This window comes from Gopherus evgoodei, chromosome 3 (assembly GCF_007399415.2).
Source record: "Gopherus evgoodei ecotype Sinaloan lineage chromosome 3, rGopEvg1_v1.p, whole genome shotgun sequence".
Taxonomy (NCBI): Eukaryota; Metazoa; Chordata; order Testudines; family Testudinidae; genus Gopherus; species Gopherus evgoodei.
The window spans coordinates 221,949,991-221,970,639 of NC_044324.1; the positions used below are offsets into that span (position 1 = coordinate 221,949,991).

At 56.0% G+C, this 20,649-nt stretch overlaps 1 protein-coding gene across 2 annotated transcripts; it reads left to right on the forward strand.

Moving 5' to 3' along the window:
- The first annotated feature begins 8,849 nt into the window (after positions 1-8,849).
- LOC115649314 (transmembrane protein 121-like) lies at positions 8,850-20,649 on the forward strand. 2 transcript variants are annotated; one of them, XM_030558184.1, is made up of 2 exons: positions 8,850-9,504; positions 19,036-20,649. In XM_030558184.1, exon 2 carries the CDS (start codon positions 19,037-19,039, stop codon positions 19,973-19,975), a length of 939 nt encoding a protein of 312 aa, XP_030414044.1. In that variant the 5' UTR covers positions 8,850-9,504; position 19,036; the 3' UTR covers positions 19,976-20,649. The 2 variants fall into 2 exon arrangements, with proteins under 2 accessions (XP_030414044.1, XP_030414043.1); XM_030558183.1 differs by lacking the exon at positions 8,850-9,504 and adding an exon at positions 15,464-15,543.

Sequence of the window (20,649 nt, forward strand, 5' to 3'; positions counted from 1 at the left end):
ACCGGCGGGAGCCGCGCCCAACCCGGGAGGCGGGGCAGGGCCATCAGGGAAAAGCAGCCAATGGGGGCACGGAGGGCGATGTTGATGGGCGGGACTCTGCTGGGCGCGGTTACGTGAGGAGATGGCAGGGGCTGCTGCTCTGAGGCGGGGCCCAACGAGCGGGACCCCCCCGCCGCGATAGAACCCAGGGGGCCCGGCCCCTCCCCCCGGATCCTGGACACCCCCCCCGCCGCGATAGAACCCAGCCCGACCCCTCCCCCCGGATCCTCACACACCCCCCGCTGCGATAGAACCCAGGGGGCCCGGCCCCTCCCCCCGGGCCCCCCCCCCCGCCGCGATAGAACCCAGGGGGTCCGGCCCCTCCCCCCGAATCCTCACACCCCCCCCGCCGCGATAGAACCCAGGGGGCCCGGCCCCTCCCCCTGGAGCCCGGACACCCCCCCGCCGCGATAGAACCCAGGGGGCCCGGCCCCTCCCCCCGGATCCTCACACCCCCTCCCCCCGCCGCGATAGAACCCAGGGGGCCCGGCCCCTCCCCCCGGATCCTCACACCCCCTCCCCCCGCCGCGATAGAACCCAGGGGGCCCGGCCCCTCCCCCCGGATCCTCACACCCCCCCCGCCGCGATAGAACCCAGGGGGCCCGGCCCCTCCCCCCGGATCCTCACACCCCCCCCGCCGCGATAGAACCCAGGGGGCCCGGCCCCTCCCCCCGGATCCTCACACCCCCCCCGCCGCGATAGAACCCAGGGGGTCCGGCCCCTCCCCCCGGAGCCCGGACACCCCCCGCCGCGATAGAACCCAGGGGGTCCGGCCCCTCCCCCCCGGATCCTGGACACCCCCCCCCGCCGCGATAGAACTCACGGGGCCCGGCCCCTCCTCCCCGGATCCCGGACCCCCTCCCCCCGCCGCGATAGAACCCAGGGGGCCCGGCCCCTCCCCCCGGAGCCCGCCCCCCCCCCCCCCCGCCGCGATAGAACTCACGGGGCCCGGCCCCTCCCCCCCGGATCCCGGACCCCCCCCCGCCGCGATAGAACTCACGGGGCCCGGCCCCTCCCCCCCGGATCCCGGACCCCCCCCGCCGTTATAGAACCCAGGGAGCCCGGCCTCTCCCCCCGGATCCCGGACACCCCCCCCCGCCGCGATAGAACCCAGGGGCCCGGCCCCCCCCGGACACTCCCCCCCGCCGCGATAGAACCCAGGGGGCCCGGCCCCACCCCCCGGATCCCGGACCCCCCCCCCCGCCGCGATAGAACCCAGGGAGCCTCGCCCCCCCCCGACACTCCCCCCCGCCGTGATAGAACCCAGGGGGCCCGGCCCCACCCCCCGGATCCCGGCCCCCCCCCCGCCGCGATAGAACCCAGGGAGCCTGGCCCCTCTCCCCGGACCCGCAACCCCCGCCGCGATAGAACCTAGGGGGACCGGCCCCACCCCCCGGATCCCGGACCCCCCCCGCCGCGATAGAACCCAGGGGGCCCGGCCCCTCCCCCCGGGGCCCCCCCGCCGCAATAGAACCCAGGGGGGCCCGGCCCCTCCCCCGGAGCCCGGACACCCCCCCCCGCCGCGATAGAACCCAGGGGGCCCGGCCCCTCCCCCCGGAGCCCGGACCCCCCCCGCCGCGATAGAACCCCGGGGGCCCGGCCCCACCCCCTGGATCCCGGACCCCCCCCCCCCCGCCGCAATAGAACCCAGGGGGGCCCGCCCCTCCCCCGGAGCCCGGACACCCCCCCCCCGCCGCGATAGAACCCAGGGGGCCCGGCCCCTCCCCCCGGAGCCTGGACACCCCCCCCCCCACCGCGATAGAACCCCTCCCCCCGGAGCCCGGCCCCCTCCCCCCACCGCGATAGAACCCAGGGGGCCCGGCCCCTCCCCCGGAGCCCACCCCCCCACCGCGATAGAACCCAGGGAGCCCGGCCCCTCTCCCCGGAGCCCGGACACCCCCCCACCGCGATAGAACCCAGGGGCCCGGCCCCTCCCCCCGGAGCCCGGACACACCCCCGCCGCGATAGAACCCAGGGGCCCGGCCCCTCCCCCCGGAGCCCGCCCCCCCACCGCGATAGAACCCAGGGATCCCGGCCCGCCCCCCCAGAGGCTGGACTCACTCCCTGGAGCGCAGACCCCCCTGCCACAATAGAACCCAGGGGTCCTGGCCCCTCTCACCAGAGCCCAGACCCACCCCCACCACGATAGAACTGGGGGGTCCCGGCCCCGCCCTCTGGAGCCCAGACCCCCCCGATACAATAGAACCAGAGGTCCCGGCCCTGCCCCCAGAGCCCAGACCCCCCCCCCCCCCGCCACGATAGAACCCAGGGGTCCCAGCTCTGCCCCTCAATGGATGCAGCCCCACAGGATGGAACCCAGGAGTCCTGGCCACTCAATCCCCCGCCCGCCCCCCTGGATGCAGCAACCGCGAGATGGAACCCAGGGAGTCCTGGCCTTGCCCCCTGCCCTCCCCCAAAGGGCACAGACCCACGGGATGGAACCCAGGGGTCCTGGACCTGCCCCCGCCCCATGGATACAGCCCAGGGGTCCCAGCACACACATCCTTTCTCCTCCTTCTCAGAGGCACCTGTGCAAGGGGCAGCCAAGGCCTAGCTTCCAGCAGGGCCACTGCCTGGCAGCTCAAACAGGCTGAAGGTTTGGGGGGACTAGCCCCAAACTTGATTTCTTGAACAGAATGGACACACACTTAACAGTAGCGCTTGGCCTTTGAAACCTTCCCTGGGGAGCTTCGCAGCCAGCCCTGTGGCCTCTGTCCCATAAAAAGCACTAGGCACGTTTAAACACCCTCCTTCCCAGATACCACCCGCTGCTACATACTATTTCACAGGGTAATCCTACCCAGGGGAGCAAGGTGGGCCCAGCTACAGCGTATACTGATGGAGGAAACCCCATGCACCTGTACATCACCAAACAAGTACTATTTAGACTGGAACTCCCCACACAGCAGCTTGCGGACTAGAACCAGGGCCATTCCTGATGCTACTTAACGATTCCCAAGCCAGGGTGGTGATCCCAGAGCTAAGCATTCAGGTGAATTTTGTCAGGCACACACCCCAGCCTCATCCAAAAGCTGACTTTTTTGAAAAAGATCTTCTCTGACAGAACTGTCCCATGTTTCATTCATAGGGAGGATGTGGGGGAAGCCTGAAGTTGAATAGGAGATCATCTTCCTTTATGAGACACTGAAATTGGTGAGTTTTCATTTTAGAAAAAGTGTCTAATGATATTTTGCCAAACATCTCTCAAAAATGGATTGATCTAAACATTTCAAATCCATTTGTCTCACATTCCTCAGCAAGAATGAGTGCATGGGACTTACTATACATGACAGCTTGGAACCTCTGGGAACTTGGCAAACAGTCTAAGCTTTTAAAGAGCCTGTGGAATTTAGAAGCAAGATGCACGTCTCCAGAACGTGGTACATTCAGTGAGACAAGGAAGAGGTTCCATCCAAGCCTGATTGTTTTACTCCCTGCTGGCTCTACAAAATACTCAAAAGGATACTGTCTATCTGAAATTTGGCCTGTACAGGGACTTACAGGAGGATTTTTTTCAAAGTACATTTTAAGTTAATCAGACAAAGTACTTTTGAGATGGAGGTGTTTGGGAGGGAAGGTTTTTAGGCATTTCAGGCAGTTCAGTACATCTTTGGAACATCATAGCTCCAACCTGAGTTGGTTTACAAGCACCACATCTTTACACAGGCCCTGTGAGATTGGATTTGAAGAGGGCTCCAGGACTCTTATCTTCAACAGGCCCAGCACCAGCCACTTCAGAAGAAGCAGCAAGAGAACCCTATAGTGTAACGAACTGGCCAGGGTTAAAGCTGGCCTGAGGCAACCTGCAGCATGTAGATTTAATATATCCCTGTAATGGGTTTATCTAATAAATGTCTAGATGTTCTTATCCATATTCGTGTCCAATCCTTTGGGTCGTGCTAAGCTCTTGGCCACAACGATATCTTGCGACAGAGTTCCAAAGGGTAATCAGTGCATTAGGTACGAAGTATTCCTTTGAGCAGTTTTAAAATTTGCTGCCTTTCAGTTTCACTGGGGAGCCCTTCTTCCCAAACTCTGAGGCTACGTCCAGACTAGGGTATTAAAATCGATTTTAGATACGCAACTTCAGCTACGTGAATAACGTAGCTGAAGTCGAATTTCTAAAATCGAGGTACTCACCCGTCTAGACGGTGCGGCATCGATGTCCACGGCTCTCCGTGTCGATTCTGGAACTCCGTTCGGGTTGATGGAGTTCCGGAATCGATGTAAGCGCGCTCGGGGATCGATACATCGCGTCCAGACTAGACGCGATATATCGATCCCCAAGCAATTGATTTAACCTGCCGATGCCGCGGGTTAGTCTGGACGTGGGCTGAGAAAGGCCCATAGGAGTATCCACTTTACCTTCCCTGCCCCTCCCTTTATTTTGTATCTGTGTCTGCACAAGAAAATTGTCCCAAGGGACTAAACGGTTTAGGAACATTTAGTGAAATGGGTGCAACCCCCTTGTATGCCATGTTTGCTTGGGATTAGAATGTTCTTTCAGTGCCTTAGTTCAACAGGTGCTATTAAACCCATTCCCCACTAGTTTCTCATGTAGACAAGCCCTCTGTCGTGTCCTTTCTTCAGCTCCTCTCTATGATGAACAGTCCCCATTGTCTCACTCTCCTCCAGTGGATGGAGTTGCCAGCCTCGGTCATTGTTTTCTCTCTCCAGAAGCCTTTGAGTAGCCCAGCCCACCACACACAGGCCTCACAGCCATGCCCAGTGTAGTTTTAGTTAGGAGATCTGTACAGTGCAGCTGTCAAGGTATGTCCTCTGCTGTTACTTCTCCTCGTAGTAATGTGATAGTCCTGGAACACCCGGGCAAAGCAAACCCTGAGGTAACCTGACTGATTAAGTGCTGGAAGCAAGATGAGCAAATGGCTGGATCCCTGGGGTGCCGTAGCAAGCACTCAGCCGAGCTATTGTGATGAACAGATACTGAGGCCAGTGACTCATGGCTCACATTTGTAGCTTGTGTCAGCCAAGCGGCTGCGCCCACCATTCTCCATTCCCCACCCTTGAAGCTCTCTGTGTGACACCCTCTCCTGTTTCTCTATTTCAGGGACCACCCGCAACTCCCACCACTCTCCCCTCATGCCAGGGACTTTGTGTGTATCCCGTTCCCCGGGGGCTCTGTATATCTTCTGTACCATTGTCCTCCATTTGCCCCACTCCATGGCAGGTGGACTACTTGAAACCCTCTTCCCTCCCATGGCAGGGGGTCTGCATGCACTCACATTTCCCTTTCACCGCCATGCCTGGGACAGTGAGCCCCACTGCATTCCAGGCTCTCTGTGCCCCCCCGCCCCAGGTCCCTACTGTCCTAGTCCCTGCTTTTTCCTCTGCATTTGCACACTTCCTGCCCCAGGTCCCCACTTTCCCGTCTCCTGCCATCTCCCTCCTTGGGGCCTTGCTTGCTCAGCCAACTATCTCAGCTCCATAGCAACAGCTCTCATGTGCTGTAGGGTATAACACTTGAGTCTTCAGAGGAATCCTTCATGGAAAGCTTCTCTGATAAGCTGCTAGCCTTTATCATTCCTGAGTCATGCATTTCGGGGCTGACGGTTCTGCAGGCAGCTAGCAGAGCTCTAACCCTCTGGGCCACCCTCTCCTTTCAGGACAAGCTGTGGAGACAGCCACGCCCGTCAGGGCACGGGCAGCTTACGCACAGCACCCCAGCTGAAAGAGCTTGGGGCAGAGTCACTGCCCTGCTCCCTTTGGAGTTGCACCAGATGAGCCAGATTCTGTTCCCAGTCTCCCCGGCTAGGGATTCACCCACGCCAGGGGAGTCTGTGGGGAGCGTGCAGCCAGCTGTGCTCTTTCCAGGCTGCCCTCCGCCATACAGCTCCTGCTGCTCCAGAGCCACGCGGGAGGCGGGAAGGAGGCGTTTCCAGGGTGCACTGAGTTCTAACTGACCACAGCTGGTGGCTAGTGCCTCGGCACAGGGCAGAGCAGTCCCTAGCTCCACAGCGTACCTGGCCCTTTATGTTCTTCACAAGTCCCTCATTTCAAGGCTCCCGTGTGGGGCTGGGATCTCTCTGGGGCCTTGATTTCAGCACTTCCTGTTCACAAGTGCATGGTCTGTGCTGGCTGGTATCCTGCCCGCTCCCCGACTTGGGGCAGTATGCTGCACTCTGGGGTATGCAGTTCCATGCCGGGTGCGTTCTAGTAAAACAATGGAGTCCTGCTGAACACCCCTTTCAGGAGGATGCTCTAAGTGAAGTGGGAAGCATCCTCTGGGAAGTAAGTGTGTGGGTATCTGGTGTCGGCTGGCAGGCAGGCCCCTCCTGCCCTTACCAGAGGTTTCCTGAGCATGATCTCTCTGGGAAGGCCTGGCAAGATCTGGGCCAGCTTCCTCCTTCCAGACCAGTCTGACCTGCCTGGATTTGCCTAATATACCCCCTGGCCAGGCCAGCATAGCTACCCCTGCAGTACACCCAGGAACAGCAGCCACCTGGGCACCAGCCTGCAGCCCTACACACGGTAGGACTGCCTCAGCCAACACCTTGGCTCTCCAGACACGTGGCCCCGATCACACCAATCAATCCTTTACAAGCATCGCTAGTCCCAGCCTGGTGTGGCAGGCCTGGGGCAAAGCCACTTCCTGCCCCCTGCAGGCACAAATCGCCAAGCAGGTCACCCAGCTGCTTTGCTTGCTTGCAGGGGCCCCAGCTATAGGGAACCGCCCCACTCTGTCTGCTCAGGGCAGGCTCCTGGGAGTGGAGCAGCTGGAAACTCTGGCCTTTGTGGTCGAGTGACTGTTCCCTGAGAACTGCAGCTCAGGTCCCAGCTTAAGGGAGACACGCAGCCACTTCCAGGAAAAATTCAACCAAACCCACTTTCAGTTTCTCTCCAACTTTTCCCCTGGAAAATCCCCACAAGCTTTGGCCAGAAGGAGGCACAACACGATGCCCAGGCTCATCCGCACCCCAGAGTCCATGCAGCCCAGAACGCTGGCAGGCACCACAAACCCTGGGGGGGGGGGGGCGACACAGGGATTCAGCGGAAGCTCCAGATTCTGGTGGGGGGAGGGGGACCTGTTGATTTGCAGGTGGTCTAAACACCAGGGGGACAGGTGTGCACCCAGGGATTTGAGGATGCTTTAGAGCCCAGGGCTGCATGTGGAGGTCCAGGGATTTGGGGGGTGCTCTGGACCCCAGGTGGGTGGTAAGGTGGGTAGAATCCATGCAAGCAGGGTCCTGAGTCAGTCCCTGTCCATCCCAAGGAAAGGGTGAGCAGCAGCTGCCCTGTGGAGCTGCAGTGACACCCAGTGGCTGGTTTGGGCAATGCTCAGTGTCTCTGTGTGTCCTTGGTCACAGGCAGCCCCTGCACCTCTGGGTGAGAGTGTCAGGTCTCATGACATAGATCCCATGACACTTTTGAAAACTGTACCCCCAGTTTGGATGTAGCATCTCCATGGGTTGGATCCATGGGGAAATGGTTCCAGTGATTAATTCCCCTCACTTAACAATTTGTACTTTATTTCTAGTCTGACTGGCTCTGGTTTCAGCTTCGAGCTGCTGGATCTCATTCTGCCTGACTGCTAGAGAGACGTCTCCTATTAGAAGGCTTCTCCCCAGGTAGGTGATCGAATCATTTCTTAATCCTCTCTCCAATAAGCTACCTAAATCGTGCTTCTCCAGTCTCTCACTGCAGAGCAGGTTTTCCAGCTGGTCAACATTGCTTTTTAAGTGTTGATCCCACAGTTGTACAGATGGCTCCAGTAATGGGCTCACTAATGCCCTGTGCTGGCAGGTGTCTCTCACAGACCACCTCGCTAGGGAACAGGATGATCTGCTCCTTAGGCATTTGTCCATAATGTAGAAGAAGGAAAACTGTGACCATGGGAGATTTCAACCTGGGGGCTGTTGTATTAATTTGGATGGAATACGTGAGCCTGAAGGTCATAACACAACCTGTGACTGTCCCACATTAAACTGTGTTAAACAAGGTTTGGCGTTTGGCATACAAAAACCTCAGCCTGCTTAGTGCCGGGGCAAACTCCCCTTTAAACATCCTCTTAACCTTTTATGAAAGACACAGAAAAGAAAGAAAAGCAGTTAAATCCTTTGAAATGTCAAGTATGAAGTCAGGCTCTCATTTTCACACTGTCCCTTGTCCCCTCTGCCTTTGGCTGGAGAGAGGTTTTGCAAGGCCCCACCTCTCTCCCCCAGTTTGAGAGTCTCTCGGATCATATTGAAGATGGGAAAACTGTGCTTTTCAGGGAACAGAGAAGAAGTTGGTTGCGATGGGCTGGAGCTGTTGTTGTGAGAGTCTCCACGTGTTTCCTAGAAGACAAAACAAGGCAAACGCACACACACGGGGGACAAAATAACTGCAAAGATAGAAAATGCAGTGTCTGAGTCTGGCGTCGATGCTAACTTGCAACCTCGCTTCTGGAAAACAAACCACCGGCCCAGCACACTGTGAGGCCCGGCAAACTGGTACCGGCGTCGGGCTCTGTACAGCACAGCTTCAGCTGCCTGTCTCTGGTCCCAGACTTACAGCAGTGATGCAACATATACAGTCTTGACTGGCTAAGAGAGGATCTCATTGGACAGACAGAAAGAGGAAAGACAATAAATAAGCTGGGGAAGGAAAAGGACATACAGGATGGGAGACATGGCCTCCCATCCCAGCTGGTGTTCAGGATTTGGATGGCACCAGTGGAAGTGGCAGTGTTGTCTGGATCCCTCTCTCTGGCCTGCACATCTCTCAGGAGCAAGGAGACAAAGGCCCGTTTTGGTTTAGCTGGAGCCCATCCCTCCTGTATAGGCTCCTCCTTTCCAAAAAGGTTCCCCAGTTCCTACTAACCTAAACCCTCCTCCCTACACCATCCACGCACTGAGACCCTGCAGTTCTGCCTGTCTAACTGACCCTGTGGGTGGAACAGGAAGAATTTCAGACAATGCTACCATGGAGGTCCTGGACTGTAATCTCTTACCTAGCAGCTGAAATTTGGCCTCCAGCAACTCTCTTACCTTTCTCTATGTCACTGGTACCTACGCGTACCACGACCACTGGCTTCTCTCCAGCACTACACATAATCCCGTTGTCTTGAGTGGTCCACAACCTTTACACCCAGCAGGCAATTCATGATGCGGTTCTCCCAGTCATCACAACCCCAGCTATCTGTATTTCTAATAATCGAATCCCCAATAATATATTACCTCTCTCTTCCTCAGTGCCAGCAGATACATCATCTGGAAGGAGGGTCCCTCCGCCGCCCCAGCTTGATGTTCTCCTTCCTGGAGACTTTCATCCTCCTCAACAGCACTGAGGCTGTCAGACCAGGGGTGGGACCACCCTACTGTGTCCTGAAAAGTCTCCTCTATGTACCTCTCTGTGTCTCCCTGTGCTCCTCCAGTTCAGCCCCTCTGGTCTCTAGAGCCCGTACACAGTCTCTGAAGGGTAGGAGCTCCTTACACCAAATCCACACATACGCCGCCTGCCCGCACGGTGAGTAATCGTCCATGCTTCATTTGCTGCCCTCAGTGCAATTGACTGGCTAACCCCACTCTGCGGCTGGATTTCTGCCCGCATTCCTTTTACTCCTGCAGCTTCCTTTGTTGGGTTGGTTTGCTTGGGGGATTTTTGAAGGGGGTGTTTATTGGCCTTCGAGAATGTTAATCAGCTGTATCTGGCTCTCTTGCTCCCTCTCTAACCTCCCTTGTACACTGCCGTTTGCTGCTCCTCTTCACCACCTCCAAGGCACCGGGAGAGCGCTCCAAAGGCAAAGCCAGTACAAACTCACACTCAGGGGGTATGTCTGCACTACGGGATTATTCCGATTTGACATAAACTGGTTTTGTAAAACAGATTGTATAAAGTCGAGTGCACGCGGCCACACTAAGCACATTAATTCGGTGGTGTGCGTCCATGGTCCGAGGCTAGCATTGATTTCTGGAGAGTTGCATTGTGGGTAGCTATCCCGTAGCTATCCCATAGTTCCCGCAGTCTCCCCCACCCACTGGAATTCTGGGTTGAGACCCCAATGCATGATGGTGCAAAAACAGTTTCGCGGGTGATTCTAGGTAAATGTCGTCACTCATTCCTTCCTCCGTGAAAGCAATGGCAGACAATCATTTCGCACCCTTTTTCCCTGGCTTGCCCTGGCAGACACCATAGCACGGCAACCATGGAGCCCGTTCAGCTTTTTTTTTACTGTCACTGTATGTCTGCTGGATGTTGCTAACAGAGGCGGTACTGCAGCGCTACACAGCAGCATTCATTTGCCTTTGCAAGATAGCAGAGACGGTTTTCAGTTCTGTACTGTCTGCCATGCCACTGTAAATTGGTGATGAGATGATGGTTATCAATCATTCTGTACCGTCTGCTGCTGTCATGGGTGCCCCTGGCTGAGGTCGGCCAGGGGCGCAGAGACAAAAATGGGAATGACTCCCTGAGTCAATCTCTCCTTTATGGTGTCTGAAAATAGAGTCAGTCCTGCCTAGAATATGGTGCAAGTGTACTACAGAACCAGTGTATCAGAGAACCAGAGAGCACAGCCGCTCCGTGTCAGATCCCACAGAAATGATGAGCTACATGCCATTCTAGGGGGTGCCCCTGCAACAACCCCACCTTTTGCTTCCCTGCTCCCCCAAACCTCCAGGGCTACCGTTGCAGTGTCCCCCCCCCCCGCATTTGTGTGATGAAGTAATAAAGAATGCAGGAATAAGAAACACTGACTTTTTAGTGAGATAAAATGAGGGGGAGGCAGCCTCCAGCTGCTATGATAGTCCAGGCAGGACATTAAACGGTGGGGGGGAGAGGAGCCCAGCATCCCCCTGCTATGATAGTCCAGACAGTACAGAATCTTTTCTTTACTCATGAAAGGGAGGGGGCTGATGGAGCTCAGCCCCCAGTTGCTATGATGAAGACGGTTACCAGCTGTACTGTACCATCTACTGGGAATGACGGAGTCATTCCTATTTTTACCCTGGTGCCCTCGGCCGACCTCACCTGAGGCCAGCCAGGAGCACTCATGGGCTGATGATGACGACGGATAGCAGTCATATTGTACCATCTGCCACCAGGGAGGGGAGAGGAAAGGATACTGCTGTTCACTCCTGCAGCATCGCGTCTACCAGCAGCATGCAGTAGACATAGGGTGACATTGAAAAAAGTCAAGAAACTATTTTTTTCCCTTTTCTTTCACAGGGCAGGGAGAGGGGTAAATTAACGAGCTATAACCTGAACCACACCGGACAATGTGTTTGACCCTACAGGCACTGGGAGCTCAGCCAAGAATGCAAATACTTTTCGGAGACTGCTGGGGACTGTGGGATAGCTGGAGTCCTCAGTACCCCCTCCCTCCCTCCATGAACATCCATTTGATTCTTTGGCTTTCCGCTATGCTTGTCACGCAGCCCTGTGCTGTGGACTCTGTATCATAGCCCGGAGATTTTTTTAAAATGCTTTGGCATTTCGTCTTCTGTAACGGAGCTCTGATAGAACAGATTTCTCTCCCCATACAGAGATCAGATCCAGTATCTCCCGTCCGGTCCATGCTGGAGCTCTTTTTGGATTTGGGACTGCATTGCCACCTGTGCTGATCAGAGCTCCACGCTGGACAAACAGGAAATGAAATTCAAAAGTTCGCAGGGCTTTTCCTGTCTACCTGGCCACTGCATCCGAGTTCAGATTGCTGTCCAGAGCGGTCACAATGGTGCACTGTGGGATACCGCCCGGAGGCCAATACCGTCGATTTGCAGCCACACTAATCCTAATCCGATATGGTAACACCGATTTCAGCGCTACTCCTCTCGTCTGGGAGGAGTACAGAAACCGGTTTAAAGGGCCCTTTATATCGATATAAAGGGCCTCATTGTGTGGACGGGTGCAGCATTAAATCGGTTTAACGCTGCTAAAATTGGTCTAAACGCGTAGTGTAGACCAGGCCAGGGTGCCACAAAGTCAGTCAAAGAGAAGGTTTTCAATTGCTTCCGTCCCAGTGCTGGGCATCTGGGTAACAAGCAAGAAGAATTGGAAAGTCTCACCGATGAGAAGAAACAGCTACCACTGATACAGCTAACACCACTGAAACCTACTGGGACAACTGGCATGACTGGAATGTTACAATCACCGGGTATAAACTGTTCAGGAAGGACGGGGAAAGGGACACTCTACACTGAAAGCATCATTACCTGCTTTAAAGTTATTGATAACTCAGAACCACAGGCTCTTGAATGCACATGGGTCAATGTGCTAATGTACAAAGTCCAGAGAGGGGTGCTGGTGGGGATCTGTTGCAGACCTCTGAATCACACCAGAGAGCAGAATGAGTTATTCCTTCAGCAATGGTCTTTAATATCTGGAAAGAAAAATGGTTGTTATGGGGGATTTCAGTTGGGAGACGTGCTGGAGATCTCAATAAAACATCTGTGAGTTTCTAAAAAAAGATGGATGATAATTTCCTGACACAAAAGGTACTGCACCCAACAGAAGGTTACTCTATTGTGGACCTCATTATGACAGATAAAGATGAATTAATCGCTGGGCTGGAAGTTGGTGATTGCCTAGGAACCAGTGATCATGACCTGATTACATTCAATATGCCGAACAAAGGACAGTCCCAACCACTAATACACATGGTACTTCAAAGGGCTAATTTCCCAAAGCTGAGGAAAATTATGAGTGAAACTTCAGACAGAAAAATGCGAATGAACATTGCGACTTCTTGAAGTGGAGACCATTACGTGGCCAAAAATCATGATTCTACAGCCAAGAAAGAGCATAACTCTGACTAAAAGCCCATACCGAGTCAGTGGGAAATTGAAGGCAGCAATTAGAAATGAAGAAGGAATACATAATAAATGTAAAAAAGGGGAAATAGATAGCAATCAGTGTAAATCAGAAGTTATGAAGTGTAGAAAATTTATAAGGGAAACTAAAGCCATCAGGGAAAAATCCACGGCTTGCAGGGCTAAGGGCAATAAGAAGGAATTTTTTAAGTATCTTAGGAACAATGGAACTCCAAGCAATGGTCCAGGCCCATTACTAGATGGAGATGGTAATATTGTTAATAACGATGCAGAAAAGGAAGAAGTATTCAATAACTATTTCTTTTCTGTATCTGGAATAAAGCAGGATAATGAACTCTTATCATGAGGCTGATGAAGTTCTTTCCAGCCCATGATCAGAAGGCCTGGATAACTTGCACCCAAGAGACTTTAAAAAGTTGGCCAGGTTCTTTTCAGGTCAACTTTTATCTTAGACAACATTTCTTAAACCAGGACATTTTGTTATTCTTAACCAATCAATGTATTAATTCAGCCAGAATCACAGTAGTAGAAAAATCAACAGTTCTTCAACCAACTGTAGACACAACCAATGTTTTAGGCATGCACTGAACACACCAATAGTTGTATTGCAAGCAGTTGTTGTGGACTAGGGTTGAGGCTCAGCAGTTACAGCTTTATGTTCTCTACCTGATAACTGGTGAGGAAAGAAAGCAGAAGAAATACAGCATTACGCTGATACTAACGCCACAAAGTTATTTTGGGACCAGCTCCGCTAAAGACTTCATATGGATCCACCTGATTAAAAAACAAAAGAGGCATCTCGAAAAGATGGGTGCAGGGCTTTCCTGAGCTATTGCATCGTCCCGCTATTGTCAACTCACAGATGCTAGAGGAACTAACCCAGCACCCTACACATAAAGAAATTGCCTCATCACCTACTGTTGAGGAAGTATAAAAAGTTATCAAACAAACAAAGTCAGGTCCATCGCCAGGCAAAGACAACATACCAGCGGAAATTCTTCTATTTGCAGGCCCCCACACTGGTAACTATCTGCATTCACTTATTAAGATATCTGGGAAGCTGAGAAAATTCCTCTGGATTTCAGAGACGCAATCATAGTTACACTATACAAAAATGAAGGCAACAAATCTGACTGTGTAACTCCCTGCTACCTGGAGATGGTAAATCCTTGCTCATATTGTATGAGAGGGGTAGCGGCTGACGAAGTGGGTATTCACCCACAAAAGCTCATGCTCCAAGACATCCGTCAGTCTATAAGGTGCCACAGGACTCTGTCACTATTACCAGAGAAGCTTCTGCCAGAGATACAAAGTGATCCATGGGGCCCTATACAAGCCTGTCACAACATGTGGTGTACTTCATCCAGTGCACTAAATGCCCCCAACAACAACGAGGTGGGTGAAACCAGACAATCCCCGGGCTCTCCAATGAACTCACACAGGAAATTGATAAAAAGACAAAAACACTCTAACTCCTAGGTGTGAACACTTTTCAGAGCCATCACTCTATACCCGACCTCACAGGCCTCATCCTCAAAAGGAAACCTGCATAACACATGCAAATGACAAGCCTGGGAGCTTATATTCCTTACTTTGCTAGACACAAAATCGTGGACTGATCAGAGACACTGGACCTATGGCTTACAATAGGGGGTCACGAGGTTACTACATGGGGGGTCGTGATCTGTCAGCCCCCACCCCAGAGGCTGCTTTGCATCCAGCATTTATAATGGTGTTAAATAGATTGTAAAGTGTTTTTAATGTATAAGGGGGGGTCGCACTCCGAGTCTTGCTGTGTGAAGGGGTTTGAGAATCCCTGGCTCACAACAATCTGTAACCCACTAACCACCCAGTGTTTTTTTTTCCTCCTTGACCGCTGTGGCAGGAGGGGTGTTAACCGGCCACTTCAGTTGAAAGGTCCTTTGAAATACGTGCGAAGGGCTTATGCCCAATAATCTGTCCCACCTTGCGTCTAGCAGTGGCCGCTTCCAGCCTGCCGATGACTCTGTGCAAGCGCCAAGGCCTGTCTCGCTTCCCAGCAGAAGCTGGGTCAGTAGAAGCTGGTCCCCCCCCTTGTCTCGCTACTATCCGGGGACCGCGGCTGTGCTGTCCCTGGCTGCAGCAGTGCGTGTCCAGCGGGGCAGGGGTCTGTGCTGGCGGCTGGTGGGGAGCGAGGCAGCTGCAGCCAGACCCCCCCGCGCCGGCCCCACGCGGGAACAGCTGTGATCCCTCCCCAGCAGGACCCACCCACCGCGGCCTCCCCGGGGCGGCCCCGCGAGCCGGCCGGCGGACTGGGCCCGGGCCGGGCGCGCTGCAGGAGGCGCGGGCCGGGCGGCGAGCGGCCGGCGGGGCAGCGCCTGGGACTGTGCCGAGCCGGGGCGCTGAGCTCCGCGGGGCCAGCGCGCAGGCAGCCGGGGAGGGCGCAGCCGAGCCGGGCCGCGCTGCAGCCGCAGTACCAGGGCCCCGGGGCCGGGCATGGACCTGGCTGCGCCGCGGCCGCTCTCCCCGCTCCGGCTCGCTGCGCGCCCCGGGGTCCCGCTGCAGGGAGAGCCCAGGAGCCGCCGGCAGCTGCCTGCCCGCGCCCGGCCTCCGCCGGCTCGGAGGGGCCCGCAGCAGCGGAGATCTCCGGCGCCCTGCGCGGCTGGGAGCGCACGGCCGCGGCTCCGGCCACCCAGCCCGGGAGCAGGCGCTGGCCGCTCAGGGGAAGCAGCATCGCGGCGGAGACTGGCGCTAGGTAAAGCCTCGCTCCGCGCTCGGCTCCCCCTTCCCAGCGGCCGGCCGGGGGCTGAGGCCGGCACATGCCGGCCCGGCTGGGAATTGCCCCCCGCCCCCAAACCATGCAGGAGAGCGAGTGACTCGGGGCTGGGGCAGACCTGAGCCTGCTGCCCTGGCCTGGCAGGGCAGAGACCCCCCTAGCCTGCCCCCTGTACAGGGCAGAGACAGGGGGGCCCTGGCGGATAGGCAGCCCCCTCCGCTGGTGCCCCAGGGTGCCAGCTGCCTTGGCGGGGCTGGTGGGGCTGGTGACACTGAGGAGGGCAGGCAGAGAAGCAGAGGGCACTGGCCCCTGTCCCGCTGTGTGTGTGCATTCATGGGGGAAATAGGGGGTTGGATGAAGTCTTGTCCCATGTGGGCTACTTGGCACTGGCACAGCCACGTCTCTCCTGGCCTGGGCTGTCCCGGCTCTGATGGTGTTAGTATCAGCTAGGAAGATGCCAAATGTCTGCAAGGGAATCGGAGCTTGTGCCCTGGCCAGTCTGACCAGTAGTGTGGGCCCAGGAGCTGGTGGGGCACCACGGAGCCATGGCCAAAGAGGCGGGCTGGTGCTCCAGGAGCTCTGGCCCCAAGAGCTGGTCGACAAATTGGGGGCCGGAGAACTGGTGCATCTGGGCAGCCGAGGTTCGGTGGGGACGGGAGCGTGGCCGTGGCCAGAGGAGAGGCATAGATCAAGTGAGATATATTAGAGCTGGACAGTGTAGGACAAGCGGGGATCAGAGTACTGGTGCATCTGGGCAACCAAGGTTCAGTGGGGACGGGAGCGTGGCCGTGGCCAGAGGAGAGGCATAGATCAAGTGAGATATATTAGAGCTGGACAGTGTAGGACAAGCGGGGATCAGAGTACTGGTGCATCTGGGCAGCTGAGGTTCGGTGGGGATGGGAGCGTGGCCGTGGCCAGAGGAGAGGCATAGATCAAGTGAGATATATTAGAGCTGGACTGTGTAGGACAGGCCCTATGGGCTGTTCTCCAGGGCTGTGGCCAGGCAGGTTTGCAATGGCCCAGGCACTGGGGGGCTTCTGCCCCTGGGAAGTCAGTTCCCCAGGAGAAAGCTGCTCTGCGGCAGGGACTCTCTTTCACCTCCTCTCACAGCCACAATATGTCTGCCCTTCCTTAGCTGAGCTGGACCGACTGAACTCTTTAAACCTTTAGTCCCCGATCATGCTGTGCCTCTTCTCTCAATTCCCTCCGGATGTCAGCCTTTTTCTGGTAATGCGGTGCCCACAGTGGAGGGGGCTGGGCCTGGCCCAGCTGCGCATTCAGGGGCTGCCCCCTGCTCAGCAAGGGGCTGCCTCTGGGCCTGCAGCCCTCAGTCGCATTGCCCATTATCTGCCCCATTGCATTTCCGGCTGATGTCTGCGCTGACTGTCACCCCCAGGGCTCTGCCTTTACCTGACACGTCTCCACCATTGCTGGGCTGCCGGGTTCAGCTCCACCAGTGGCAGCCGCTGGTTTTTAACCACATCTCGGCTAACCTGGCTGGGAGCAGCCTGCATGGCACCGCGGCTCCCATGCGGGAGGAAATGGGGGCTGCCCCAGTGGTGGGAATGAAGGGAAAGTATAAGGGGAAAGGCTAGTGTAGCAAGGGCGTAGGCTCTCAGCTGTTCTGGCTCCTAGGCTGGTTTCTCCCATTGATGGGAGGTGGCTTAGCTTGTTCTCCCCAGCTGGGGTAGCTGTGTCCATCCCAGCTGCATCTCAGCTTGGTCATTTCTGCCCACGGTGTTAATCTTGCTGGGTCCCTCGGGCTCATTTTGACTGTTGATCACAGCTCCCCATTTAGTGTCACCTGTTGCTCACCGCTCACTTCCAGATCACAGGTGAAAACACTAAATGAGCATAGACCAAGCCAAGGCCCCTGCTGGATCCCTCCCCCCAGCCCATGCACCGGAGGACGTCCGTTTACCTCTGCAATCTGGACTGTGCCCCCTTGGGCACACGCATTATGCCATCGCCTTTAACTGCATGATCTCAGGCTATTTTTCTCTGGGCACAGGTGTTCAGCAGAGCCCAACAGAGACCTCTGCCAGGCGGAGTGTGGCTCAGCATGCTGTGCCCATACCATCCATAGCCTCAGACTGCACCAGGCATAGTCGCCAGCCATGTCAGTTCACAGGGGGCTTTGGTGCCTCCACTGACACACTGCCCTCCTCCTCCAGTCTCAGCCCTGGTGCTGGCTTCTCTCCAGAGCAGCTGTGGAGCATCAGCAGTCAGGATCCTGGCTCTGCTCCTCCTCTTTTCCCCATGCAGCAAGCCGCAGCAGCTGCACCAGTGCTGGGCCCAGGCCAGAAAGAGGGACGGACCTGGGGGAGGGGTGGCATCCTCCCTGGTACCTGAGGAGGACAGTGCTCTGTACGGATGACGGAGGAGGAGCGGGACAGGGGGACGTATCAGGCAATGCTTCCATGCCCCAACAGTCGAGGAATCCAGAGCACTACGCTAAAACACAGGGCCCAGATCACAGCAGCCTGGATGTGAGGCTTGGTGCCCTGGCTGTTCGAGTCCTTGCTCTCTGTTTCTCTGTGCATAGCATGAGCGGTCTGGGCACGAGAGGATTGTATCAAATCGAGGTCCTTGAGTGTCACAAGGCAAAGTGACACCACAAGACATTTATCCAGTATCACCCCTTCACATTCACGCGTGTTAAAGACTAGTGAATTGTGCCGACACATTCAAGGCCTCAGAACAAAATAAGGTGCCTCTACGAGGGTCGGTGGGGACAAGAAACCTGGAGCAGTAACAGCTACATCGGTGCTAAGGGTGTCAAAGGGTTTGTTTAATGCAGAGTTTTGCATCATCTCCAAAGTTCACATACAGAGACACTGAAAACCAGTTTGCTATTTCATGATCACAGTCTTGACTTGAACAAAAATTTGATGACGGGCTCTTCGTTGTAGCAGACAAAAGTCTAACAAGATGCAATGGCTGGAAATTGAAACTAGACAAATTCAGACAAATTAACCATGAGGGTAATTAACCATTGGGGCAATTTACCAAGCATCATGGTGGATTCTCTGTCACTGGCAATTAGGGCTGTCAATTAATTGCAGTTAATGCAAGCGATTAACGCAAAACAAATTAACTAGATTTTAAAAAATAGTCATGATTAATCACAGTTTTAATTGCACTGTGGATTAGTATGGTACGGGGGGGCACAGGGGACCTGGCACAGGGATGCTGTGTGGGGCGGAGGGTGGGTTGGCAGGGGTATGATGGGGGGCACAGGGATGCTGTTGGGGAGGCAGAGGGGGACCAGGCACAGGGATGCTGTTGGGGGGAATGACCTTAACAATGCAAAGCAGCACCCCTCCCCCTGCTGCCCACAGCTGATTGGGAGAGAAGTGGCAGGGAGGAATGTGCTGCTCACCAAGGCAGGGGAGATTTGACCACCACCCAGAGCAGAGAGAGCCCTACAGCAAAGGAGCTGCCTGACTGCCCGTGTGTTCCTCCTTCCAGGATGGTTCCCCCACCGCCCGTCAACAAGCCCCATGCCTGCCTTTCCACTGTCCTCATCATGAGCAGCTTAGTGCTGATGGATGCTTACCTGGTGGAGCAGAACCAGGGCTCCAGGAAACTGGGCATCTGCATCATGGTCTCGGTGGGCGACGTCTGCTTCCTTCTGGTGCTCCGGTACATGGCGGTCTGGGTTGGGGCCGAGGTGAGGACAGCCAAGCGCGGTTACGCCATGATCCTCTGGTTCCTTTATGTCTTCGTGTTGGAGATCAAGGTCTACTTTGTCTACCAGAACTACAAGGCTGACCGGAAGAGCCTGGACCTTCTGGCACGCAAAGCCCTGACCCTGCTGCTGTCCGTCTGCATCCCAGCCCTCTATGTGCTGCTGGTGGCCACTGAGCACATGGACTACGTCCGGACATTCAAGAAGAAGGAGGACATCCGCAACCGCCTCTTCTGGGTCATCATTGACATGCTGGATGTGCTGGACATCCAGGCCAACCTGTGGGAGCCCCAGAAGAAAGGGCTGCCCCTCTGGGCCGAGGGCCTGATGTTCTTCTACTGCTACATTTTGCTCTTGACTCTCCCTTGCGTGTCCCTGTGCGAGATCAGCATGCAAGGGTTCAACATCGTGCCACACCGGATGATGCTTTATCCCCTGCTGAGCCTGCTCACTGTCAACATTGCCACTCTCTTCATCCGGGGGAGCAACATGGTCTTCTTCCGGGATGCCCGGGTCTCGGGCATCTTCATGGGCAAGAACGTGTTGGCCATCGTGCTGAAGCTCTGTATGTTTGTGCAGTACCGGAAGCAGCTGCGCCGCGAGCCGGCGGGGTTCAATGCCGAGCCCCAGCACAGCGTCGCGCCCCAGCCTGCCCTGCAGCTGTTGAAATCCCAGAACCAGATGCCCGGCCCCGAAGTGCTGGGCCCAGAGAACACGTGACCTGAGGCAGGCACCGCAGACTGGGCATAGAGTGATACCTCTGTTTGGGGTTGGACCCTAACAATGGCAGAGTACCGGCGCTTGCCGAGCCCCCACCCAATGCTGGTTTCTCCAGGAAGTCTGTGAGCGACCCCTCCTTGCTTTGCATGGACAAACTGACCAGTCACATCCTAGCTGAGCATGGGGCTGGGGAACAGCCAATGGTAGCCAGCCCTTGAGGCCAGCTGGCGGACCCTGTAGAGAGGCTATCGAAGGGGAACAGGCAGTGCCAGGCGACAGGGTCTATCCCTGCTTGCTCCCCTGTATTCCTTCAATTGCGAGGGTGTCGTAGTGTGATGGCTCTGTGGTGGGCCTGCTGGGAATGTCCTGGGGGGACACAATCTCTATGGACTCTCTGCACAGTCACTGTGAGGTCAGAGTCAGACGAGGAATCTAACAGTGCCGGAGGGCACCCGTTCTGCCCTCAATTGTGTCTTCTGGGCCCTTCTCTCTGCACGCCCACACGTTCCCCCTAACACACATACTCCGCTGCCTGTTCCCTCTTCGGGAGTGCAGGATCCCCCAGGGCAGTGGTGCTGGAGCTGCCCAGCCCCCAGACGCCCAATGGGACTCTCTGGCTTGTGGGCCTTCTTCATGAGCATCTTCCTTTTTCCAATAAAGGAGAGTCCAAGCCC